Source organism: Aulonocara stuartgranti, assembly GCF_965226115.1.
Source record: "Aulonocara stuartgranti genome assembly, chromosome: 6".
Taxonomy (NCBI): domain Eukaryota; kingdom Metazoa; phylum Chordata; class Actinopteri; order Cichliformes; family Cichlidae; genus Aulonocara; species Aulonocara stuartgranti.
Window position 1 is genome coordinate 40077391 of NC_138944.1, and position 27610 is coordinate 40105000.

The 27610-nt window shown below is 39.9% G+C and overlaps 2 protein-coding genes across 3 annotated transcripts in view; one reads left to right on the forward strand and one right to left on the reverse strand.

Annotated features, from left to right (window-relative positions):
• The first annotated feature begins 1349 nt into the window (after positions 1-1349).
• On the forward strand, positions 1350-10196 carry mrpl45 (mitochondrial ribosomal protein L45). The gene is made up of 8 exons (XM_082536093.1): positions 1350-1448; positions 2193-2388; positions 5001-5118; positions 5271-5369; positions 6621-6669; positions 6756-6905; positions 7639-7812; positions 9857-10196. Exons 1-8 carry the CDS (start codon positions 1386-1388, stop codon positions 9953-9955), a joined length of 948 nt encoding a protein of 315 aa, XP_082392219.1. The 5' UTR covers positions 1350-1385; the 3' UTR covers positions 9956-10196.
• A 154-nt stretch (positions 10197-10350) lies between these two features.
• gpr179 (G protein-coupled receptor 179) overlaps positions 10351-27610 on the reverse strand; it is a 30423-nt gene continuing 13163 nt past the window's right edge. Inside the window, exons 3-11 of one of the 2 annotated variants that reach the window (XM_082536070.1) lie at positions 26194-26290; positions 25232-25479; positions 24873-24941; positions 20277-20386; positions 18448-18686; positions 17480-17618; positions 17225-17327; positions 16026-16172; positions 10351-15645 (exon numbers count right to left, since the gene is read on the reverse strand). In XM_082536070.1, the coding sequence (XP_082392196.1) occupies positions 12037-15645; positions 16026-16172; positions 17225-17327; positions 17480-17618; positions 18448-18686; positions 20277-20386; positions 24873-24941; positions 25232-25479; positions 26194-26290 (4761 nt within the window). In that variant the 3' untranslated portion in view covers positions 10351-12036. The remainder of the gene's footprint in view (positions 15646-16025; positions 16173-17224; positions 17328-17479; positions 17619-18447; positions 18687-20276; positions 20387-24872; positions 24942-25231; positions 25480-26193; positions 26291-27610) is intronic. The other variant, XM_082536071.1, reaches the window with a different exon arrangement.

Sequence of the window (27610 nt, forward strand, 5' to 3'; positions counted from 1 at the left end):
AAGTACATTACTGGAACAATAACAAAGAGAATAACACTTTGGGGTGTTGTTCATAAGAATGCACAAAAACAACATGATGGGCCGGTTGGTCAGCATAGTTTTTGTCACAGCTTAAAGTTGAGTTCACACTTGAAAAGACAGAGACAAATGTTTGGTCACATGTTCAGTCAACCCTGTGCATGTGAACAGAAGCTTGGGACAGATGGAATGCTATAGAAACCCCACAGACAGAAACTTCTTCAACAACAACATTCAAGACCTATAGATTTCCAAAGAATGCAGCACCAGAATAACTGCTGAAGCAGTTACAGTGTTATGATCAGAGGTGTAGTTATGTAGATCTTTCATCTTCTGTTACAGGCCTGTTTACCAGTTAGTACAAAAATGTTGTATCTTATCTTGGTTTTCATCATATCAGGCACAAACAAAATCCCCGGTTTTATGTCACAACATCCCAGTTTTTATTATAATCCTCCAGGTGCTCATAAACAACTTTATCAAGATTAAGATAAGAGCTTATCCAGCTTTTTGAATCCAAAATAAGATTTTTAATTTCTCACATGTAACCAAGATACTTGTATCCACAGTATTGGGAAGGTTACTTTTCAAATGTATTCCACTACAGATTACAGAATACATGCTCCAAAATGTATTTTGTAACGTATTCCGTTACGTTACAAAATAACGTATTCTGAATACTTTGGATTACTTAATATATTATCATGCTTTTTATAACTACATGAATGTACGATTGCTGTGTGATTTAATACTATTATTGAAGGTTACTTGCCATACCAACTAAATCTTAATATAAATGAGTAACAGTAGGTGGACATTGGGTAAGGCTGCACTTTTTGCAGCGATCTCGTATAGAAAACTATTCCGCGCGTATATAAAAACAGGTCCGCTACATTCGGCTACATTCTTTAGGGATATGCCTGTAACACTCTGCCTTCATATTAAATAATTTTTTGAATAATACATTTTAAAAATATTTCTTCACGTCATTATGAGTAGAGGTGACATGGGCCGCGAGATTGAGACACAGGCCCTAGAGCCTCTTAATGTGATTTGTTTGGGTTTCCACTGGGGTGACATGACCAACAATAGCGAAGGCATATATGAAAAAGGAAAAGACCGCCGTGTATTTATTTCAACAAGGAACTGTATTCTGAATACCACCCGTTTAAACGGTAACTTTAACGGAATACAGTTACTCATATTTTGTATTTTAAATACGTAACACCGGTACACGTATTCCGGTACTCCATAACACTGTGTATGCATGTATGCGTTAAGTGCCTAACGTTGCTTAGCCGTTTCAGAGTATTATTGTTTTATTTTGAAAGAGACAACCGGAAGTCTATGACGAAAATCCTGGCAAGATGGCGATGCCCACGAGGAGGACTTTGGGGGCTCTTCATAGAGCGATTTGTAGCAGTTTAAAGGTACTGTAACGTTTACGAGCACAGTGTTGTAGAAAGGCATACAGTCGAAATGTAGAAGAAGCAATTCGTTTGATTTGCTTCATATGAGTACTGCCTATAATCCTGCACTGGCTAGCCTTGCTAATGTTAGCTAACAGACAGAGTATGAGCATCCACATAGACACAGGGACTATTTACCTTTAAGTGATATATATATATATATATATATATATGTGTGTATGTAGAGAGAGAGAGAGAGAGAGAGAATATAGATGTGTGTGTGTGTGTGTGTGTGTATGTATGTATGTATGTATGTATGTATATATATATATATATATATATATATATATATATATATATATATATATATAACTGCTTGCTTGCTCAGAGGTGCTCTTTTTTTAACTAAAGAGAGACTTTGTGTTCATCTTGCTGGATGAAACAATACTACGTAGCTTGAGGTTTTCACTGTGTTAAGTATTTGACAAGATTAAGATATACAGATCACAACTTCACAACAGTTGAGTTCAATATAAACTAAAACGCATGGTATTCCAGGCATGTACACCTGTGAGGGAGGCAAAATATTAGAAATACCTGTCAGGGTAAGGGGCACAGCCCTCTCGGTATTAAAGATAAAGGTGTCTTTTTGACAGTGCAGACAAAAGCTGAAAGTGTTTAGGTTTTGTAAAAGTAGAATTCAGGGCCAGTGAGTTTAGAGGATAACTGTGGTGGTTAAACACATATTTGTCTCCATCCTCTTAGAATGCTGAGACGTCTCTGGATGTGCAACATCCCATTCCACTTTACCTGCCGGTCCGAACCAAAAAGCGGTACTTTATCCCTCCAGCAGTGGGATTGAAGGGGAAGAGGCAGGAAAACACAGAGGCCAAAGCCCGGGCAGCAGGCATCGTCTTCAGGCAGCAGTACTTTGAGAGGCCAATCAATATCGCCTGCACTGGTAAAATGGCCCTTAAAATCAGTGATATGCATATAAGATGTTATTTCTGAAGCTAGAGCACGTTGTGGTCATTAAGTTTTTCATATCTACCAGTACGGTAGTGAATAATGCTGGATATTAGCACTCCTCTCCTAGGAACCATCTATTGTCAAAAGTAAGCAACAGTGTTGTTTTCATGCATATAAATAACCTACTGTGAACATCACCTCAGAAATTTTTAAAACTATTGAAAAGACTGAGTATCTTCAAAGAAGATAGAAGTTACACAAATGTAAACCAGAATTGAACCACTTAGAACAAATAAAACATCCATGGTAGCATTTAGGATAATAAATGCTATAGCATGCTGCAAAAAGCACCAAATGCAAAGATAATTATATTAGAAAAGCCATAATGAAGTAAAACTAAAAGGATTCAGTTGAGAGATATGCTTACGTGCTTCCTTACTTATCACTTATGGGCTAAAACTACTCAAATCAAAAATATATGAATGAATAAAAAAAAACAAAAAAACAACAACCCTAGAATTAATAACAATTCAATTTCAATTCAGTTCACTTCAATTTATATGGTAAATGGCCTGTATTTATATAGTGCTTTACTAGTCCCTAAGGACCCCAAAGCGCTTTACATATCCAGTCATCCACCCATTCACACACACATTCACACACTGGTGATGGCAGCTACATTGTAGCCACAGCCACCCTGGGGCGCACTGACAGCACCAAATCATAATAACAGTGACTTTATATTGTAAGATTAAACCCATACAATAATACAGAGAAAACGTCAACAATGAGATGACCTCCTTGGTGACAGTGGTAAGGAAAAACTCCCCTTTAACAGGAAGAAACCTCCAATTAGGCTCAGGGAGAGACGGCTACCTGAAAATAATAATTGTAAAAGAAAAAAGTAAATAATTTTTGATAAAAGTGAATGAAGACATCTAAGTGGCAGAAACTATTGTAACATAAAAACAGGCATTAAAACCATTTGATGGAAAGTTAAACACCTCTGGGATTAAAGCAAAGGGAAACGATACAGAGATAAGTTGGAGGACATCAACTCTATTTATTGTTGCGTTTTATAGAGTTTATTATAACACTTTGTGTAAACATGCACTGAAAAATTGTGCAGCATAACAGTAAAGTGCGGAAAAACCTTTTTCTTAATTCAAGGGCATTATGTTTAAATAGTTTTAGCTTTGGGAGCAAGTTTTCATTAGCTGGCTGTTGAATGTAATCTGTAGATACAACATGAAATTAGGATCAGTAACAGATGTTGTTGAAAAGGAATCTGGCGTGCTGAGCTAACAGTTCACACGACCATTCTATATTTCATTTCCTCCCTGCTTCAGACACAGGAGTTCATGTTATAGAACTGTTTTTAGATAAGTATTCAATATTTTATCTTTACATTTCTTTTACTAATTAGGTGTTACAGCATAATCATCGTCTTTACATACAACAATTGCTTGTATAGAGAGCATATAACTAGACGTGGTAAAGGTTAATTTTCTGCCATATTTCAGTTGATAAAAGTTCTGGGTAAAAATGTGAAGATGGTCCTGATTGTTTCATTTGCCCATAGCTAAGAAAAAACAGAGATTACAAGTTAATTAAATCCCAAGACGATTTTTAAAGATAAATGTATTTTATTAGAAATGCGAGAATCTCAGCGTTTCAACTGCCAAACAGCTTAAACAGCAAATGATTAAAGAGCAGGGAAACTGATTTCACAAAAAGATGTAAACACAAAGCGCAGCCCGACGACACAGACGTGTACGTGTCGTCGGGGCTGAAAGCCAACAGCTCATAGATTCTGAAGCTGCAGGTTTTATCGCTCTCCGACCAAAATTCACTGAACCAGCAGCAAAAGAAGATCAAAACTATGCTTCACGTTGAAAAACGTTGCCATGAATTTTCTCGTACTTTTGCTGTTTTGCTTCCCCAAAATAAAATCACACTCCCTGCACAGGTCTATCTCAGCGTACTTAAAGACCAGTTTCCCATCAAAAATCTCTGTTTTCTGCATTTTTTGGTTGCTTATTATGCACCAGTCTACCGCTGTATAAGGTGCTGTCTGACATTTTTTTGTTTGTTTTTTAAATCCAAAATGACATCCGGCCTCGTTTCTGCTGTTCAATACCGAAAGAAATTTCAACTTTTTAAAATTGTGTCTCTGACAAAACCTCTGTAACTGTGTTCTGTTTCACTTCAGCAGCATCAGGCAATGTTCATATGATGATTCATGGTTTTCTCACGTTTTTGATCTACTGCAGAATATTTTAAGGCGGTTATCTTCTATAAAAAGCCAGGCCTGGAAAATCCCCTTCATGTCTGTCTGTGTTTATTTAACAAAAATTTGAAAAATGTATGTTTATATTTTTATTATTTAATACTAAATGTATTTTATATCCAGGAATGGGTGATATTAAGTGTCCTGAATAAGATGTCAGTGCTACACAGACGCTAAACAGAGGGTTTTAGTGCTCTAAGTAGGGTTATATATTGTTCTTGCTAAATCAGTCAGCAGGAATGATTTATTTTGAAACATTTCCCTGCTCGGAGGCTTCACACTGGCTGATCACTCATGTCTGCTCTCTTTACCAGCGGGAATCTTCGACCCCTACATACCCCCGGAGGGTGATGCTCGTCTTTCCACTCTGTCTAAAGAAGGCCTGAAACAACGTACTGAACAGATACGACAAAGTGCCGCCTCACAGCTGGCGTGAGATTCTCTTCTTTGTGTCTTTGTGTTGTCGCTGTGCTGATGCTTTTCTTTTCTGGATATTTTTGAGAACGATTATCTTCTCAATCCAGCTGCTTAATTGAATTCATTGAATATCTTATGGTGAACTAACTGTATTCTTGTTCTTTCAGGATTCGTAAAATCAAAGAGCACGACTCCGTGTTCACAACAAAGGATTTTGCAGAGAAAGCTCAAGAAATCTTTATTGAAGCTCACCACGCCCTGACACAGTAAGAAAATAAACCCCTGTCTCACCTCACGTAGTCAACTGACAAGGAGTGTTTATTACTGTGGCACATTTTTATAGAGGTGCGAGACGCACTCAGGCAGCCTTCAGCTCTGATAATGAAACAACCTGTAGTGATAAACAGGTTATCGTGGTAAGCCAAAGTACATTACAATGAATCATGATAGTTATGATGCACATTTACAGTAATCAAACCTAATCTGTAGACCATCATCAGACACTTCATTAGGTACACCTTTTTAGTACTGGCTTGGACCCCTTTTGCCTTCAGACCTGACTTAAAGTCTTTGGCACAGATTCATTGACCATATCGCCGCACAGTTGCTGCAGATTTGTCGATTGCACATCTATGATATGCATCTCCCGTTCCACTACATCCCAAAGGAGCTCCATTAGATTGAGAGCTATGTGAGTGCAGTGAACTCAGTTATGTTAAAGTAACAAGCTTGAGATAGTCAGAGTTTCGTGACATGCGTTACCCTGCTGGAAGCAGCCATCAGGAAATGAATACCCTGTGCTCATAAATCATGGATGGTTGTGGTTAGCGAAGATACTCGGGTAGTTTAAACGTTGAGCAGTTGATACTAAGGTCCCAAAGAAAATCCCCCCATATGCTGTTACACCAAGAACAACCTGAACAATACATGGATCCATGCTTTCGTGTTGTTTATGCAAATTCTGACTCTACCATCTGGATGCTGCAACAGAATCTGAGACTCGTCAGACCAAGTTTTTCAATTTTGGTGAGCTCATACGAACTGTAGCGTCAGTTTTCCTGTTCTTGGCTGACAGGAGCGGCACCCATCTGTAACCCATCTAATTCGAGGTTCCACATGTGGTGTGTTCAGAGAGGAGTAGTTCTCTAGGCAAAAATGCCTCGTTGCTGGTAGAGGACAGAGGAGAATGGCCGGACTGCTCACTGGATGTTCCCTGTAAACCTTGGAGATGATACTGTGGGGAAAATCCCAGGATATCAGCAGTTTCTGAAATACTCAGAGCAAGCGACCCGTCGCCAACAACTATCATTTTTTCAACATTTTTTCTTTTCTTTTTTTTTTGAAGTACACATTTGCTCAGTGAGGATGTTTTTTGGGGGGTGATACATTTTACTAGCTGTATATGAGCTATATGTACAAAGATACGAGAGGCTGATGCACAGTAAAGCAACGTGTCATGAAAACTCTCTGGCTTCAGTTTTAGAGATGAAGATTAAAATCTTTCGTCTGAATTTCAGGTTCAACAAGGAGAAACTTCACTCCTTGGTGACTGAGAGGTGTTATCCTGTAAGTTTATCCTTTGATGATCCTTGAGATAATTCAGTTCTTTGTTTTATTGTACTCAACCTTCTGTTCGGCTGCATTGTGTTCAGGAGATGACAAGGGGTAACCGATACAAGACGATCTGCTGGAGGTTTGTGGAGTCCCTGGAGCCACCCAGAGTGGTCCATGCCCGCTGCCCTGACATGGTCTCCAAAGGCAACCTGTATGGGCAGGTGACGGTTCGCATGCACTCCAAGCAGGTACAGTATAGTATGAGTATTTGTGTGTGTTGGTGTTTTCATGTGTGTGAGATTGTCCAGAACAGTTTTGAGCAAGTACATTTTTTAGTGTTTTATTATAAGTTTTATTCCTCACTCACTGAACGTGTCCCTTTGTCAGACGGACACGAATCACTTCTGAGATGCTACTCCCTTGTTTGACATGTTTCTATTTCTAATCTTGTATTTTATTGGACTCTCTTTGAAAAACTGTTCTGCGTATGTTATCACATTGCCTTCTGCTGTTTGGTTCATGACAGTAACATAAAGCATTTTATATTGGCTTGTTGAAAGATGACATACAAACGACCTTTTTTGCCCTGTCAGTACATAAAACGAGCAAAAGCAGGTTTGATTTTATTCCAGAAGCCGTTTGACTTGTGAACACACACATTTTAAGGCTGCATGTCTTTTTTGCAGGTTTCGATGTTGTTGGTCAGTTACTCCTTCTGTAATTCAGCTCTTATTTTTAACTGTCTGGCAGCTTTCAAATGCCCCTTCTGGGACAAATTTAATCTTTTCATGTGAGCTAAAGTGAAACCAGTAGCCCTGCAGCCAGTTTTTAGAGTTGCTTTGGAATCTGTGTGTCCCACAACAACTGTGTTTATGGAAGTGATGAAAAATCTAAATCAAACGCAGGGTTAGGTTTGCGTTCATGTTACAATTAGTGTTAAGACGACTAATTGAATTTACCTCTGTCTGTGTCTGTGTGCAGACTCTGGCCATCTATGACCGCTTCGGGAGGTTAATGCTGGGAAGCGAGGAGCAGCCGAAGGATGTATTGGAGTACCTGGTCATAGAAAGGCATCTCATCAACCCCTACGGCCGGTGGCGGTTACATGGAAAAATAGTGCCATCTTGGGCCCCTGCCAAGGATCCAATTATTAAGGTGACCCTCTACTCTAAACATTTATCTTTTAGTAAGAAAAAGGCAGAGGTCCAAGGCTCTCTCCCTGTCAAATGCTAATTAAAATACTGTTATTAACTGGCCTGTTCATACTTCACTTTAATGGGCACATGAACAAGGCAGACAAAATCTGTTAGCTATTGCAAGCTTTGATATTTTTTTCTTTCTTTGCATAAATATAATACATTTCTGTGTCCTTTTTGAATAGCCTTCAGCCTTTCTTCTATAAAAAATAAAAATACAAAAAGTTTCACCTTACACTAAATTTTATTCTGGACCTCTATCATGAAACTGTCTCACTTTTCAGGGTGCTGTATTCTGCAGTTTAAGCTCAGTTTTCATGGACCTGGCAGACTAGAGCCTTGAAAGCACACACTACTATACATTTCATCTATCCAAAATTAGTGTCACACTGTAATATAGAGCACCAATGAAGACCAAGGGAGCACGTCCATTCAATTTTAGCATCTTTCTAGCTTTCACAGCCGACTAAACGTAGCTAATATTACAAATGCTGCCTCTTCAGTGACTGAAAATCCACAACCCTGGACAAAAATGACAATCGGCAGTCATGTTAAACAAGCTGTTTAAATGCATCTTATACGGTATGTGTGGCTTCTTCTGGCCTTACTCAACAAAGAAAACAAGAAGGGCAGTCAACTTTATCTAAAGGATATCCACATTTTTTGACATCTTCAGGGAAAAAAAAAGCTCTAATGTCAGATAGCCGCCTCGTCAAATGTGATCAGAGGAGATGCTATTCTGCTGTTTGAGCTGGATCTGTTCTAAATACTTCGGGAGATGATTTCATTGTGTCACCCCAATTCTACATTCATACAACAAGATGAAATTAGGCAGTCGTAGGCTGCATCATAGCAGGTTGAAATCTGCACTTTTTACACGGCAGACAGTCGTATTTTGTATGTAAAATGTAATTTGTCTGAAAAGATAATGCAAGTAAATACAATTGCAGCTCTACTGAAATATACTGTAGAACAGTGTTTTGAGTCAAAGGTAGTTAATAATTACCACTCCTGTCACCTGGAATTTAAACCTGGTGATCTGCTGCATTAAGGTGAATCTGTTACAAGTTGCTCCCACACGAGCGTGTCAGGGAGATTCAGTAAAGAAAAAGCAAACCAGGAGGTTGTGTTAAGTCTACAGAAACCTTTGCAAAGCGAGAGTGACACAGGAGATGGCTTGCATTAAATGCATCACTGCTGAGAACTGAGAATGTAATCACCTTAAATATGTGAGTCAGTCCCTGCTGTGGCTCAGATATATGTGGCAGATGGAGCTGTAATGTTGCCTGGAAGGTGTTTTTACCATCAGCATCAGAGCTCTGCAAAAAAAAGCGTTAGTCATACTGTCAAAAAACCCATGATGTGATGTGAAGATGATTTACTAAACTTCTCATTCTAATTCATCTGTCGATAAGAGATTGTGGTGATCAGCTGTGAACAATTAGTGTCTGTCTCTTATTTGGGCTTCAGGGCAAGAAAGCAAAGGAAATCTATGTCAGTATAATAAAAGGAACTATGCCTCAAGTGATGTATCAGAATCTGATCAGTCTTTACTAGAGGTTCATGATAACATTGGAATAAGTTACTGTATATACCTTTTATTCTAATACTAATATTCTAATGAATTCTGATTCTAGTATTTAGTCACTAATTGAGACATTTGTGACAGATAAATTATTTTAGCTTTGATCATACAGGTTAGTATGTGTCTGCCTTCTGTCAGTCACAATCTGTCAGTGAAACACCTCCTTGCATTTTGTCCATGAACTCAAACCAAAAAAAACTTTCCCCCCCACTGTGATAGAGAATCTAAAGATTGTTTTCAGGAGAAAACATTACAGGTAAACTAGAGAAGTTTATTTTTCTTTTTATGAAACCTTTCTGCTGTTCTGATCTTAAACGTTGATTGCTGTTGGAACAAAATATGCCAGCACACGTTCTGCAGAAGGCTTTTGGACTTCACCAACATTTAAATAAGATTCCACTTTGTTTTCTTCTTCTAGACGGTCATGATTCCTGGTCCAGAGCTGAAGCCAGGGGAAGAATTTGATGCCCTGAACTATGAAGTTCCTAAACCAGAGGCAGTACAGTGGTATAAATGAGCCACCAGGGGGCGCTGCGCCTTTCATCGAACCACAGGCGGACTGTGTTATTCATGGGCCAAATGTTGTTTAAAAGTTGGCTGTGGCTGGTTATAATTTGTCCACTTCGGCAGGAAACCAGGCTTCCCTATGAGGCTCGTTTCTGATTGAAAAGGGGCTTTGGTTGTTGAGGCACTGGAAGCAGCAGGTGAATTTTAGATACTACTGCACAGAAAGCCAATAAAACCTTCTTTTCATGATGGTTTTGTCTCAAACTTATTGTTTTATTAAATTGATTGTGCACATGTAAGAAATAAAATGGTCAGATGTACAGAAATTGAGTAATTTATTTCTGCGATGGATATACTCAGGAAATATGAGATAAAGTGTCTCACCTGGTTTTCTTTTCACAAATTACTGTAAGCACAAATCAAGATGTGTTACAACTATATATATGTGTGTGTCTACAATTTACAGTACACTCATTAAAAAAACAACAACACACAAACATTGCTTACAAAACTAGGTCAGTCCACTGACAAAAAAAAAAGACTTGGAGCCAACAACTGGAGTTAAGCAATAAAATCACTGTATGACACTGTAGCAGCATAAAGTCTGATGATAACCATCAATGAATTTCAAACAATATTTGCTGGCATGGACATGCAGCTTAATTACATCTTAACTAACAACTGCTGATATTTAAAGTCCAGAATTTACCACATATTACTGGGTTTTTTTGACTCTGAAATCTGTGAGCAGTGATTCAGAACTTAAAGTAGCATTCACTAATATCACACACTGAAATTAACAGCATTGTTTGATGTGAAGAAGTGATTAGCGAATGATGACCATCTGATAATCATAAGATGTTGTCTTTAAAGAAAAAATATTGTCAAGATCTGTTAAACAACCAAGGAACATTTACTACTGTGGTGCAAACCACTTTTGGCTTAAGTCATTTGTGCTTAAAAACGTAATCAGCCTTATCAAATAGCTGCAGTGTTTTCAAAAGGTGATTACACAACAGCTCTGTGGTGATTGCAATGTTTTTCATATGTTTTTCTTTGACTCGGAGTTCAGATTAAGTTCATGCACTGTGTGAAACAAGCTGTTTTATCTTTCTTTCCTATCTTTTTAGACCATCTTCCTTTTGATTAGTTGCTCCTCAACAACAGAAGGTATAAACAGTTGGTGGGTGCCTGAGGTGACCACATTAGGGATATCCCCTCCCAATGATATCAAATAATGAGCACAGTAGATAGAACTGTCTGAAACCAAGCTATTGACTCACAGAATAATTTTCACACACCATTAAAAACTTTGTGTTCAAATATGAGCAGCTACCACTGTGGCAGTGAGCATGACCGAAAATGAAAGCATAGTCGGTCCACTTTAATAGTAAACACTAGTTTTTTGTCAGGAAATGAGTCACCCAAACAAAGAAGTATGCATAGTTTTATCAATACTTTTGAAATGTAACTGTGTCCATTGTATTCCTGCTTGACAGTTTGTATTTTATTTTAGTTTGAACAAATGATTTTTTAAGACATTTTGAGTTGTCTGGTGTATATTTATATGGGGCAGGAGTATTCCAAAGTGTCGTATCTGTAGACACCCTGTGTTGTACTTTTGTTTGAGAGTAGTGCTGACTTAACTTCAGCTTTTGTAATAATTGTAGCTCAGCCATCAATATACTGATCTCATGGCAAAATTGAGTGACGTCACTCAAAGACGCACAAAATCATTTGCATTTAATATGGGGGACAGAAACAAAGACATTGGACTTCAGCTAACTGCTTTACATGCCCTTCTATCATGTAAAAATCTTTTTTGTGTTAAATGTATGGGGTACATAAATCTTCTGTATGTACATTACAAAATGTATTTTCAGTCAGGTCTGCACAACTTGGAGTGTCCAGCCAAGTCTAGCCTTCCAGGATTTTAGACATGTGGGCATGGCCCGACTGTTTGTCAAATTTCATTAATCAAGTCTACTCTTTAATTATTGTTTAATAATCCATCAGAAAGAAATTTTGCCGTTGCCAGCTGCAGGGAAGCTCTTCTATAGCTGAGCCTACAGTAGCTACAAAAGTATAAAGCTATAGGTCAGGTGGGAATACAAGAGCTTCAGCAGCACACTCGGCATCGTCCTCTTCGTCTTCCTCTGGAATATTCTCTGGCTCCCATGTAAAGATATCTGACGCATTGTCAGTGAATGAGCCAGATGTGCTCCTTAACATCTCCCAAGGGCACAGAGCATCTCGCCTGCCCAGGGCTAAGTTTGCCTTAGACTCATCTGTTTGCTCAGGGCTTGTGTCTGCTGGAGTTCCTTCGACACTAAGGCAGCTCTGACTTTCTATGACATCCTTGTCACTGTTGGGAATATCATTTTTGTCTTCACCTGCTCCAGTGATACTTTTCTTTTGGACGGTTTCATCAGTTTCCCACGGACAAACATTTGCCAGAGCACTATCTTGTTTTTGGAGAATTTTTGGTTCTTCTGTTTCCCATGAACTAACATTTTCTTTAGTGCTATCGTTCTTTTTGGCAGCCTTTGGTTCTTCTGTCTCCCATGGACAAACATCTGTCCGAGTGCTATCTTGTTTTTGGAGAATGTTTGGTTCTCCTGTCTCCCATGGACAAACATCTGTCCGAGTGCTATCTTGTTTTTGGAGAATGTTTGGTTCTCCTGTCTCCCATGGACAAACATCTGTCCGAGCACTATCTTGTTTTTGGAGAATGTTTGGTTCTTCTGTCTCCCATGGACAAACATCTGTCCGAGCACTATCTTGTTTTTGGAGAATTTTTGGTTCTTCTGTTTCCCATGAACTAACATTTTCTTTAATGCTATCGTTCTTTTTGGCAGCCTTTGGTTCTTCTGTCTCCCATGGACAAACATCTGTCTGAGTGCTATCTTGTTTTTTAAGAACTTTTGGTTGTTCAGTCTCCCACGGACAAACATTTTCTTTAATGCTATCGTTCTTTTTGGCAGTCATAGAGTCTTCAGTCTCCCACGGACAAACATCTGTCTGAGTGCTATCTTGTTTTTTAAGAACTTTTGGTTGTTCAGTCTCCCACGGACAAACATTTTCTTTAATGCTATCGTTCTTTTTGGCAGCCATAGTGTCTTCAGTCTCCCACGGACAAACATTTGCCAGAGCGCTACCTTGTATTTTCAGAACTTTTGATTCTTCAGTCTCCCATGGACAAACATCTGCTTTTGTGCTGTCTTGCTTTTTCAGAACTTTGGGGGTTTCTGTTTTCAGTGGACAAACATTTTCCTGGGAAATGCCCTTCCTTTGTAGTTTTTCAGATGCGTTTGATACTTCAGTTTTAACTGTCCCTGCTTCACCTGTTTCCCATGGACAAACATTTGCTCGAGCGGTGCTCTCTGATATTTTGGGGATCTCTGGCTTTCCTGATTCTGGTTCCTCTATTTCCCATGGACAAACCTCTGCTGGCTTTTTAAGTTCTTGAGACATTGTTTTGGTCGCTGCAGTTTTTTCAGGTAGTGCTGTTTCCCAGGGGCATACATTAACTCTTGTGCTGTCTTTTCCATCAGTATGTTCTGAAGTAGCTTTCAAAAGTGAGGTATCTATTTCTAAATCTTCTGGATTGTCTTGTTCACTTTCCCAGGGACAAATATGTACCTTTATTGTCATTTGTGGAGTTGATTCTGTAATTGTCTGCTCCGTGTTACTGCCTTCCCATGGGCAAATATTTTCCTTGATTGTCGGGGGATCAGGGAAATCCCATGGAGAACTTGCTGCTGCTTTGTTTATGTGTTTACCCCAGTTTGAGGCAGGTGATATTGCATGGTAATGTTGCTCATTACTTGATGCACCAGGATAGATTGCAGCTTTCATGACCTCTCGCTGAAGGGGCACTGTCAGTGTTCCCCTGTTTTCTAAAGGATTTAAATTTTCGTATACACCTTCAACCTTGTCCTGCATATCCCACGGACAAACATTAGCGTATTCATTAGTTTGTATTACTGAAGGCTGGGGAGACTCTGAAGTCTCCCAGGGACATATGTTTAATATGCCTTTTAAAGGCTGCTGTGCCTGTAAATCTTTAGAAAGGATAGTGTGAGAAACAACTGGAATATCCTGAGATTCCAAAGGACCCACTTCTCCATGACCACTTCCTTGTCTTCTCATGTTCGCTTGCTCTTGAGATTCCCAAGGACATACGTTAGATCGTTCAGATACCTGTGATTCCCAAGGGCAGACATCTGCTTTGATGCTCTGCTGCTTCTTTGGTCCCTCTCCACTAGCGATATCCCATGAACATACATCTGTATGAGGAACATTACGGGTTGGAGTAATTCGATAACTACCTCTTCTGTGAGTTGAAGGGGTTCTGGAGCTGCTTATAGAACTTATACTACTACGTTTACTACTCTGCCTCGACAAAAGCACGTGTTCATATGTCCCATCTTTTTGCATATCTTCTGAATCACATGGATGGATAGAAGATTTTACAATTACAAGCCTTCGTGGGCTTCTGTCAGAGGAATCCCCAGAAGAGAGTCTGACTGCATTCTGCTTAACAAGACATGGTTTTCCATCTGCTGTTGTCATGCTTCTTTTCTGGAGTGACCTCTTTTCAATGCTAGGATGTCTTGATGTTCCTGACCTTGGTGTTGTTGAAGCACTTTCCTGACTTTTTTGCGAAATAGAATCTTCTCTATTTAAGCTTCCATCCTTGCTGGACCTGCTAGCTGCATCAATTGATCCCATCAATGTTTTCACAGTCAGCCACTTAGCGGTTGTAGTGGTGCGGAAAGAGAAAACACGCTGATCCTTCACAATCTTTGGTCTTGGAGAACCAGGTGCACTTGTAGACATGGTAGACTTGGGGGACTCGATTTCACCTTGTAGGCCTTTGTCCACAGAAGACTTCTTTTCTACAGGTGGCAAATGGTCCCAAGGACAGATAAGTGCAATTGGAGATGGTGGCCTTTTTTCCTCATCATCCCCAGAGTTTGCATATGTGACATGCTTCTGGTTCTTGTCACTTGACTGTTCTGGCTCCACCTCCCAAGGGCAGATTTCAGCCTTGTCAAATGACTCAGATTTGAGAGCACTCCTGGTCTGGTCACTTATAGAAAGGCTTGGCCTCGACCTCACTGTGTTGGCTCTGTTAACCTTGGGTATATTCTCCATAGAATGGCTGGTAGTTGAGGTTAGGCTCCAAGATTTATGAAGTCTGTTGTGATCAGGATGCAAGAGATTGGTATCAATCGTCAGATTCTGGGCACTGGCTGACTTACAGACCCCTGGTGGTATATCCAAGGAGTCTGTCTCAGATCGCTGTGAGGATCTCTTCACAGTATTGGCCCTTAATGTGGAGGTGTGCAAAGACTCTCGTTCCCTGACATAGTGATGATCACTTTGCGACTTACGCATGGATGGTGATGGTGATAGAGATGCTGACTTCATTGAACTTCTGTAACTGATACTGACCGTCTCTGTAGACCTTCTAAAAGAGTCAGAATGATTCCCACTTCTACTGCGGAAGGATCCATCTTTCTCCTCACGGCTGCACTGGCGGCTCATCGTTTCTGGGATTTCAGCTATGCGTTTTATAAGGGATCTCCCCAGTGCACATCGAGAGCTTCGTTTTTTAGGTAGATGAGGGTTGTTTGCAGCCATCTTCTTCGTCTTGTGGACTTCTAACTGGGCATATAATTTCTTCAGTTCATCCTGATGCATATGAAGAAAGGAGGGAATTGATGAGATAGAGGTTGAAATGATTGAGAAGAGGAAAAGACAAGGAGAGTCAGGATAGGTAAAGAGTTTTCAAGTATGAAGAACACAGTTCAGGTTAAAGCAAAGGATTGAAGGGTGGAGAAAGTTCATAGGAATTTGTTCAGTCTACAGTTAACTGTATTTACTGTTACTTTATGATTTCATTTATAACATATTTACCATTTGTTTATTGAATCTACATATAAACATAATTAAAATTAAGGGATAATTATTTTTTCTTTTTTAAATGTAGCCTTTGGAATTTCTTCCATATTATGTGCATTATGCCCTACTGCAAAGTGATAACATCGTTCTGTGGGGACAACAGTGTTTACCCGAAAGTCATCAGGGTCCACACTGTGCTCACTCCATGCAGAGTGAAAACTGCTGTTGAGGTAGGAGCCAGAGCGCCGCAGGTCAACTTCATCTTCATACACCTCTGCTGCAATCTCCTCTCTCCCAGGTTTGGATACATAAAGGAACTGTGGAACACATAGGAGAGAAGCACATGTAAGATAACTGGTTTTGACTCAACACAGTCCATAAGTAATAATTACACATACAGAAAGAAGTCTTGAACATTGTTTAACTAGAAGGACTGATTGGAAGGCTTTCCACTTCAGTTGAATTCTACTTCATTTATATAGCACCATATCATAACAACAGTCACCTCTATGTGTTTTATATTGTAAGGTAAAGAAGCTACAATAATAAAGAGGAAACCCCAACAATCAGACGAACTCCTATGAGTAAGCACTTGGCAACAGCGGTGAGTTCCACCAACATTTTATGATATCTAAGTAAATGTAGCATGTTAGCTTAATACATATTAGCATTCAGCATACATTAGCATACTGGCTGGCTTTCAAGCAGAACTAGACCATGCTGAGTTAGCGGTTATCGTTAGCATTATATAACGAGGTCTTATATTTAACATAAAGTCGAGTTACATGCTTAAAGTAGTTAAAGATAAAGCTAACAAGTTTGAGAATACTGTGAGATATCATTTAGATTTTTACAGCATGTCATCCAATCAGAAAATAAGTGGTTTGAGTCCCAGCTACTCTGAATGTTGAAATATCCATGGGCAAGATACAGAACACAGGGTTATCCCTGATGCATCCATGTGAGTGTGTATGTGACTGTTAGACAATATATTAATGTGTGTGAATGAGGCTTGTAGTAAATTTTTTTTTTTTGCCAAGGGCAGTAGAAAAGCGCTAATCCATTTTCCATGACTTTTTTTCTATTCTTACTAGTGCTGTCAGCGTAAATCTCGTTAAAATGACGTTAACGCGGCAAATCTCCGTTAGCGAGTTAACGCGGATCACCCCGTGCACGGGGCTGCATGGCGCTAACGTGTTAACCAGCTAACCGCGCTAACGCATTGACACAGTGCAGCCCCACGCACAGGGCGGTCTGCGTTAACGAGGTTATGGTGTAACGTCATTTCAATGAGATTAACGCTGACTGCACTAATTCTTACTGTATAATTAGTCTACTCTGGCACTATGGACATAAAAATGTGGAATACCTTGGGAACAAAGAGCAGGGCGAGTGTCACAGTGATGGTGACATGGGTGTGTGTGAAGGAGAGCAGAAGCATCCAATCAGGATGAAGAGATGGAAAGGTAAATCTGTGGGAAGCAGAAAATATAGAATCATCCCACGTCAACGTGTGTTGGCTTTCTATTTCGTATGGTACACAGACATATTGTTAAGCATGTGATGGGCTTTACTGCCTTTCTTTTCAGACACATTGACCTTAGTGGTCTTGGTTACTGTTTACCGGAACAGGTGGAACAGAGAGGAGAGAAGCAGCTCATTGTGGATGGCGATGCCCATGTAACGAGGTTCATGGAAAGCTGAGGGTACTGGCCTTACAGCAGTCCACAGTGAACTCCCCCAGCACAGGAACAGAAGCTCAGCTGTAGCAGAAGACTTTATAATCACTTGGATGTTCAAGAATACACAGTACAAATGTTGAAACTAGTTTTACTTCACCCTAACAGTAGTTTTGTGGTGCTTTATGTTGTGCGCTAAAGCTCTTAATACTGGTGACAACTTAAATACCTTTCTTGAATGCAATTCAAAGAAGTCTCATTTAAGCTTATTCAACAGTGAAATTATTTTTTAAGATATATTCTGGTTTCTTATAATTTAATGGCCAGCTATTTACTGATGTATACTTTTTTATTTTTACCTAGAACTTAAGTTGTCAAGATAATCCCAGTGAATTGCTGACAAAGTGATCCTGTGTGCCCCACTGGATTTTATTGTACCAACGCTGCCTTCTACTTTGTTGTCTAATTTATTGCTTTAAGGAATAAGTGTAAAAATGGACTTGTAATGAACTATAATAATAAAGTTGTAAACTTGCCCATAGGTGTGAATGTGAGTTCGAATGCTTGTCTGTCACTATGTGTTGGCCCTGTGATAGACTGGTGACCTGTCCAGGGTGTACCCCGCCTCTCGCCCAATGACAGCTGGGTTAGGCTCTAGCCTGATTATGATGATGACACATCTAAAGTAGTATTTACTGAATTCTTAGACCTAAAATGAATCAGATTATCTTTATTATGTCCTTATGCATAAAGACTTAGAGGTGAAAGAGGTTTTACTTTCTTTTTATCATAACTGTAAATAGATATAGACATAGGTACACTTTGAGATTTAATAGAATCACTGTAACAGCTACTGTATGTTTAATGATGCTGTTGATACTCTTAACAGGTTCTTTACATGTAGTTTACTTACCTACAGCCATCATGTAGTCCCAGCGGTCAAGGTAACACATGTTGAAGCCCTGTCCATCAGGTGTGTTGGTTGTGATGAAGACTGGAATGTTTCTGTCACGATTCTGCATAACACCCACCGTCCATGCACACAGGAACCAGCTGACTGTCATCAGCATCACTCCCAGAATTCTCAGTAAATGGAGGCTGGACATGTAGGGCATTCTCTGGGCTGTGCGTGACAGGAACACCTTCAGTACTCTGGTCCAAAACAAGAGCAGTATTGGCCCTTAATGTGGAGTATTTGGGTACTAAAGACAAACTGGTGCAACTTGTAGTAAACAGTAAAGTCAGTGACTGAGTGTTGAATTTGATGTCACTTCAATATGAAGTTTCTTGAGAGATGTCTTTGCCTGGAGAGACTTTTGATATCAGTGGAATTAGGCTCAAAGTAAGTAATGTAAGTTAGACAAAAATCCACAGAATAATTTTTGCTCTCCACGATAATTGCAGATTTATACAAGCTGGGGAGATCTCTGGGAGCTATTTCTAAACAACTGCAGATTTCAAGATCATCAGTTCAAACAACTGTAGATAAGTACAAGTCATCCAGATGTGTTACCACTTTGCAAAGGTCTGGCAGAAGACCCGAAGGGTGACAGAAGAGATTGGTTAGGAAGTTTAGAAACAACCCAGGAATCACCGATTATCACAAATTATTCAATGTTACCTTAAATAAACAGGCAGATGGTGAAAACTTGGACATAATTGGGTGTTCCAATTGGTTTTGGAATGGATTAAGAAAGTAAGCTAACACATGAACTTCCCAAAGCTCTTTAAGCATCAACCCTATTGAAAATTTAGGGACTATGCTTAAAACCGAGGTTTGTGACAGAACACCAACCAATTTAAATTAACTCTATCAATTTTGCCAAGAAGGGTGTTCAAATCTCCAGCCAAAGTTATTCCAGAAACTTGTTGATGGCTATCAAAAGATCCAGGATCACGGTGCAACTTGAAACCTGCCAAGTGACGTTTAACCAAATATTAGTGTGAGTGTATGTATACATTTAGCTTATACGTAGACCTTTGTGGATTTGAGAAAATCCCCAATAAATCACTCAATGTTTATTTGAAAGGACAGAAATCAGAAACAAAGTCTTCCCATTTATGGTACACTCTGGGTGTACAAGTTAGCAAACTTTAGCTGATAAGTATACGCATATAAATTCAAGAGGAACATGCTCTTTACCCCCCATAAAATTACACAGTCTTAAAGGCAAGTGGTTTAACTTAGTTTTGAAATGAATCATTTTATAGTCTCTTTATAATATAGTTTTGTTTGCTAAAAAGCAAAACAAAACAGACATCTATTGTCCTCCCAGTACTCCAAAAACTCAATTAACTTATCAATTTTAAATAATAAATAAAAATACTATGTTATGTGGAAACCATCGTATACAAGTTGCTCTTTGACCACAAATAGTGTCTGTATCAAAACATATTAAATATATGACAAATATGATCAATTTCATATTATTTGATATGAGATTTATATTTGTAGATACTCACTGAACCCAAATGTTATTTAATTATAACTGAATGCAGTTGTGGATTTATAAATAGGCCTAATTTCCTTCCAGCTCACTCAGAAAAAGATCATACAAAATATCTTCCAGTAAAACAAACTAAATATTTTACAGTAAAGTTCATGTATTTTTCAAGAAATTGAGCATTTATTCAAAGCCATTAACCACTGTATTTTGATGTTTAAGGAGAAGGTATTAAACAGAAGCACTTAATTTTAACTACATTAAATGTCAGTATCGACTACTCTCAGTGCTAACCTACCTGTACATCTTAAGTGTGACTGTGCCGTAGACAATGGAGAAACCAAGCATTCGCACCCAGCGGAGCAGGATGCACCTGAAGGTGCTTGGCCTGAAGTACATGATAAAGACCTGCAGAGACAAAGAAAGAAATGCTTAGTAAAAAAAAAAAACTACAGCTATACACAACCAACCAACAGTTTCTATTGGTGTATAGATAGTTGGCGCAACCAGTTATTAGGTTTAGGGGGCGATCACTTCTTCACCATGTAGGTTTTGGATTTCTTTCCCCTTAAAAATAAACGCCTTCATTTAGAAACTGCATTTTGTGTTTACTTGTCTTATTTTTGTCTAATATGCAATTTTGTTTGATAATCTAACAGATTTAAGTGTGACAAACTTATCAAAAAATAGAAGGAGGTAAACACACCACTGTATGTACATTACCAGTCAAAAGTTTGGACACACCTTCTCATTTAATGTTTTTTCTTTATTTTTTTAATACTTTCCACATTGACAAACTGAAGACATTGGACATATGAAGCAAGATATATGGAATTATGTAGCAAAGAAAAAATTGATAAATAACTCTAAATATCTCTTATATTTAAGATTCGTGAAAGTAGCCACCCTTTGCTTTGCTGACAGCGCTGCAAATCCTTGGCCTTCTCTCAGTGAGCTTCATGATGTCGTCACCTGAACAGGTTTTCACTTCACAGGTGTGCCTTGTCAGGGTTCATTTGTGAAATTTCATGCCTTCTTAAAGGAGTTGGGACCATCAGTTGTGTTGTGCAAAAGTCAGGTTGGTACACAGGTGACAGCCCTATTTGACAACTGTTAGAATTCATATTATGGAAAGAACCAGTCAGCTAATTAAAGCGAAACAACAGTCCACGATTACTTTAAGAACTGAAGGTCAGTCAGTCCACAAAATTGCTAAAACTTTGAGTTCCCCAAACATGCTTCCAGACTGTGTAAGGGCCATTTGACCAACACGGAGAGTGATGGAGTGCTGCCCCAGATGGCCTGGCCTCCACAGTCACCTGACCTAAACCCATTCGAGATAGTTTGGGATGAGATGGACTTCAGAGTGAAAGCAAAAGGGCTAGCAAGTGCTCAGCATCTCTGGGAACTCCTTCAAGACTGTTGGGAAACCATTTCAGGTGCCGACCTCATGAAGCTCATTGATGGAAGGCCAAGAGTGTGCAAAGCAGTAATCAAAGCAAAGGGTGGCTATTTTGATCTAATCAAATTTCAAACACGTTTTGAGTTGTTTCAAACTTCACACTGTTTATTACATAATTCCATATGTGTTCATTCATAGTTTTGAAGTCTTCTATGATGTAAATAATCATGAAAATAAAGAAAAACCCTTCAATGACAATGTGTGTCCAAAGGTTTGACTGGTAGTGTATACATACACACACCACATCTGTTTTTACTGATGCCTCTGCTGTCCGTATAAGCGCACATCACGCCTGACTGTAATCACTTTGCTGTGATGGTAGCATGAGCAAAACAGTGTCAGCCACTCAGGATAAGAGCATAATCTATATCTTGTGATAATGTAAATGCAAACATACATCACTGTGTTCAAACTGCTTATACAGAATAAACTGTTTAGAGTGACAACTTATAGAACAAAAGTCATGGCAGGAAGGCCCGTTTAATCAGTATAAATGGCCAGCACACAAACACAGATTGGGGTCTCTGTTATAGATGGAGCTGCACAGCAGAAAGAAATAATGTGATTGGTCAACCCAAAGATATAGTGCAGTGAGTAAGCTGAGCAAAATAAAACAATCAATGACAGAATAAATGAATCAATGCAATAATCCAGTAACTCCAGTGATTATTTATTGGGAACCTGTGTTCGCCAGTGCAGATTTGCATCATGGGGCTCTAAACCAAGCTCTCTTCTGATCTGACATTGTCTTTATTAACTATATACTCAAAAACCGACTTTAAAGCTGAGGCTAAAAATGAGAACACAGATATCCTGATGACTTCTAGATGCCAGTGATATCCAACAATAAAGCTCAAATCCTCCTCAATAAAACCAGTTCAGTTCATTAATATAAAAATAAAGCTGCTGTTCTTATAAAGCTGAACTAATGAGTGCAGAGGGACAACAGTTGTTGTTCTCTAAAAAGTAGTTACTAAGTAGCCAAAAGGTACCTACTACTACAGGTGCTACTACACCGAGACACTCATATTGATCTTTTTTTTGTTGACATTAGAAAATCCTGCTACGTTAACGGGTCATGGTGGATTTCAAAACCAGCTTGAGTATGTTGGTGGGATGGTCAACAACCTTCCTTCATGCAGGGGATTTATTTGTAGATGAAATGGCAACTTTACTTCAGCGACACCCCAGTGAGATGACAGACCGAACTCTGACCTTTCATCTGGGGCTTTCAGAACTACAGTCAGCTATGTGGACTGCAGGTCACCTTTGAATTAAAAAAAAACCCTCACACAACATGATCCCAAATATTTGCTCATTTCCAGTCTTGCTTCCACCTCTTACGTCACCACAGCAGGTTTTAGATCTTTAATTTCATAACTGAAATATATCCTGTATTCATGTTTGTATATTCTTGCCTTCCATGCTTTCATCTGCATCATCATTTTGTATAGTTCTACACAAAATGAACTGACACATGTATCTCTGCATTTACATTTCTTTTTCTTCTTTCAGCTGCTCCCTTTAAGGGTTGCAACTGCAGATCATCTGCCTCTATTACATTAAATCTACATTTACATTTACAAGTACTTATTCACGTAAATTGACATTTATGATATTTGCATTTATTACTGGCATTGTTATTATTATTTAGCTCTTAAATGGATACCAAATATACCTGCAGGCTGCTATCTGAATAAAGGTGAGATGACTTGACTATATTTTAGTTTGCCCATCATCGATAGGTTTGAATGACATGTGGGAGGGGCTTCTGTATTTGCAGAGTTCGCCCGTCTTATTGACATCACACAGAGCCAAGAGTCCTGAATCCTGAGCTTTTTGTTTGCATGGATTACTTGTAAGATGACTCTGTTTCATAGAAGCACCTACCACTGTAACAGCATATATAACATAATAGGTCCACTTAACTGTGTGTGCAAAACACTGCAATCCACTACACATCTTACTTTTGGATAGCAGATTCAATAAATCTTAAAAATGAATGCATCCTATATATTATACTGTAAAAAAGATAGCTTTGAAGATCATCACTTAAATATTCTTCAAATGTTAAAGTCAGCATTTTGTTTTGTTTTTTAAGCTGTCCTGCCTACAGCTTTAACAAGCTGCATATGGTCTGCACCCACATTTACTTTGCCAAGAGGAGCTCTATAAACTCTCTATAGGCTCATCTTGATATCCAGTTTCTTTTTATTTTATCCTTTTTATTTTTTTTAAGAGTTTGCATGCTCTTCCTGTGTTTGTGTGGGCTCGCTTCCTCCCACAGTCCAAAGACATGCAGTTAGTGGGGTCAGGATAGCTGGTGAATCTAAATTGCCCATAGGTATGAATGTAAGTGTGAATAGTTGTCTGTCTCTTTGTATTAGCCCTGCGACTTTACAGAATTGCCATGACCCCAGGAAGCAGCCAGCCGAAAGAAGCCGGTCACCCAGTCCAGAGCCAGCACCCGCAACTGCAAGCACCCTGGACCCCACACTTCAAGAATGCAGGGCAGCAATGCTACCCCACCATCTCACCACACCTCAGCTAAAGCTTGGCCTCTTCCAAATCAAAGGCCAAGAAAAGTCCTGTTTCAGTATTAGGATCGTCTCATGTCTCATGATCATCCATCCGTTGCGGGGACAGCAGCCTAAGCAGAGAAGCCCAGACCTCCCTCTTCCCAGCCTTCTCCTTCACCTTGTCCGGGGGAACAACAAGGCAATCCCAGGCCAGCCAAGGGATATAATTTCTCCAGCGTGTCATGAGTCATCTCATCCTTGTCAGATGCTCGATCCACCTCAACTGGCTCCTTTCAATGTGGAGGAGCAGCGGCTCTACTCTGAGCCCCTCCCAGATGGCCGAACTATCCCTATCTCTGTTGGAGAGGCCAGCCACCCTTCAGAGAAAGCTCATTTCCGCCGCTCGTATCCACACGTATTATATGATCATGTTTCTTTTTACATATACAATCTAATGCAACCACCAAATACAAAGCACCTTATGAAGTGAATAATTGCTCTATTATACTCTCAAAATCCATTAACATGTTGACACACTCGACATTAAACTAAATCATCTGTAATGTGGAGCACAGGACCAGCTCTGCACACACTAAATCACTCTGTAGATCAAATTGACTGACACTTTCAGATGGATTAAAAGAAAAAAATCACATCCGGGTTATGTTAACGCCTCTTTAATTGGTAAAATGAATCTAAAGATTGATTGATAATCTATGACCGGAGCTGAGGGAGGTTATGAAATGTGCCGACGATGAACACGCCCTCGCATTTCTCATACACGCCCTCAACCCATTCACCCTCCCTACAAATCGTCCATTGTCACATAATCTAAGATATGGAGCTGTGCAGTGATCCGTGAAGAGCTCTAATCTGTGGGGCTCTCAGTCGGCTGGCTCGGTCAGAAACTCACCGGGAAGTAGAGGAGCAGGGAGCCGAACAAGATTATCTCCAGCAGCAGCAGGCCAGAAGCCCGGATCCGCTGCGGGTGGAGGAGGAGAGGAACAGCTATTATGAGAAATTGTTGCAAACAGCACTACAGAATATAACACACATTAATGTAATGTGGATTATGCTACTACTACTGCTGCATCTGCGGTTGATTTTATGATTAGGATTAATTATCAGACTAAAAGTTTCATACAATAAGATGATGAATAAAAACTGGATTGATTTTTTTAACATAATGTATTTGGCTCAGCAGTCACCGTCAACCTTCCATCTAAACATGATCTATATGGTGGCCTTGCTAAGCCAAAAGATGTGACTCACCCGGTTGCGACGATGCCGGTAGGCCACCAGCATGCTGATGAAAATGAGGAACATGAAGACCCCCTGGATGGCGAGCACACCAGACCTAAGAAGCCAGTCCTCCTGCACCCAGCATGGGGTACCGTCCTGGCAGCTCTTACAGCCGGGCCAGCAGGGGAGACAGATGGGCATGTTCGGGTAACACATACCATTGCTGTCACTCTCATTCACAGGGGCTCTATCTGCATCGCATACAGACACACACACATCTATTCAACCTACACAAAACCATGGCAAAACCTCATATACATGCAAACTCCTCAAGGAGCTTAAAACAGTATGTTAAAGGTTTGCATAGATTGGGTCTAAATGATTCATCTTAATTTTGAAATAATCTTTTTTAGTTTTGAATTTTGACTTTGAAAGATCTGGTTTAATAATTAGCACAATTCCTGTTGTTGTAGATGGTCCAAAACCAATGGGTGCTGTCATGGTGGCTGCATCTATGATTTAAACGGTCTGACTACTAAGAAAACCAGCCTAAAGAGACCTGGTAGCCTGCTGCCTTTGCAGATGCTTGAAAAGAGTTAATTTGTTAGCAGCAGTGGATAGTTGATCGTCGCCTGGGCACAGTTTGCACTTTACCATCACTTTCTTGTTCTTTGATGCAAAACAAATAAAAGTAATGTCCATATCTTTGCTTCTCAAAAGCAGAAAAAAAAGAAAAATGACACATTTGACACTTTTTTTTTTTTTTTGTATAATACAAGTAAGTGACAGTGGTCAATTTTTGACAGTGTGGTCAATCAACTATGACCCTCCGAAAAAAGAAAAACATATTTTTAGATTTGATTTTTGTAAATCCCCCCCCCCCCAATCTGGACATAAAACAATAGACAGAGCTGCTAGGTCAAAGTTAAGGCAGCAACCTCCAGGGAGTTTCACAGTTAAACCAACAGATTACTTAATATCTGTTGACTTACCTGAGTCCTGAGGCGATACGTCAGGGCTGTAGTATCCTTCTTTACAGCGACAGCAGTACTGACCCAATCGAAAGCCCCGGCCTGGAACGGGAATACACTGCAAGAAACACGGAGTGTTTGTTTTTCCTTTCTTTTGTTATATACATATATATACACATATATATACACACATACACACATACATACATATATATATATATACAGATAAATATCTCGCTCAGATACAGATAAATATCTGAGCGAGACAGATAAATATGAAGGCATGCCGGCTCGGACGTCGCCCGGATCAACAAGGTCCGCGTCAGGTGTTGAGGAACCAGGGCACCCTGACGAAAAGTGGGCTACTGGAACAAGAAGGCATCGGTGGGCAAGAGACGAAAACAGGGCGTTGTTGGAATGCTACTACGCAAGTAACCCCGGCGGAAGGGGCTACATGAATAGGATGAGGGACCTATGGATTCTTCGATACCCAACATCCACAATGACGGCGAAACAACTAGTAGCTCAGTGTTCCAACATTCGAAAGAAGGGACTGCTCTCACAGCTAGAGATTGACGAGGTACAACACAAATGCTACGGCAAGGAGGAGTCAGGACGCCAGGTCAGGGGGGAGATATCATCACCCCCACCCGAGATTGGGTACATAGCCCCAAGTGCGATAGGAGAAGGATCGTTGAGTGCGAGAGGAACTGACCTGAAAGATAGGATCATGGCCAAGCTTGAAACCTGGATCCCCCGTAGCCTGTTACCAAGATTACGTGAAGTACCCTCAGAAGGTCTGCTAGATGATGTTAATGCAGCACTACGGACAATACCTACAACCACGATTACCGACACTAACAAGCTGATCTACAATACGGCAGCAGTGATCAGTGAGATGCTTGGCTACAAGTTAAACAGCCACAAGGGGCAGTACCCTCCATGGAGAAGGAGGCTAGAGGGCAAGATCAAAGTAGCACGGAGGGAGGTTAGCCAACTAACGGAGTTGCAGAAAGGTGCGACAAATAAGGTGCCTAAGAAATACAGCAAGCTGTCCATACCTGAGGCCTTGGAAACTGCCAAGCAAAGACTCACAGCCTTGGCCAGCCGCTTGAGGAGGTACACCAGAGAGATAGAAGGCAGGAGAATAAACCAGCTGTTCTCCACAGAACCAGCAAAGGTGTACTCTCAGTGTCAAGGGAACAATAAGAGAACAGCACCACCAAGGCCGGAGACGGAACAATACTGGAAGAGCATATGGGAGAAGGACGCAACCCATAACGGCAATGCTCAGTGGCTAGTGGATCTGAGGGCAGACCACAGCGACCTCCCTGAACAGGGTCCAGTAACCATCACAGTGGCAGATATCCAAGAAAGGGTCTCCAGTATGAAGAGTTGGACAGCACCAGGGCCCGACATGGTTCACTCCTACTGGCTA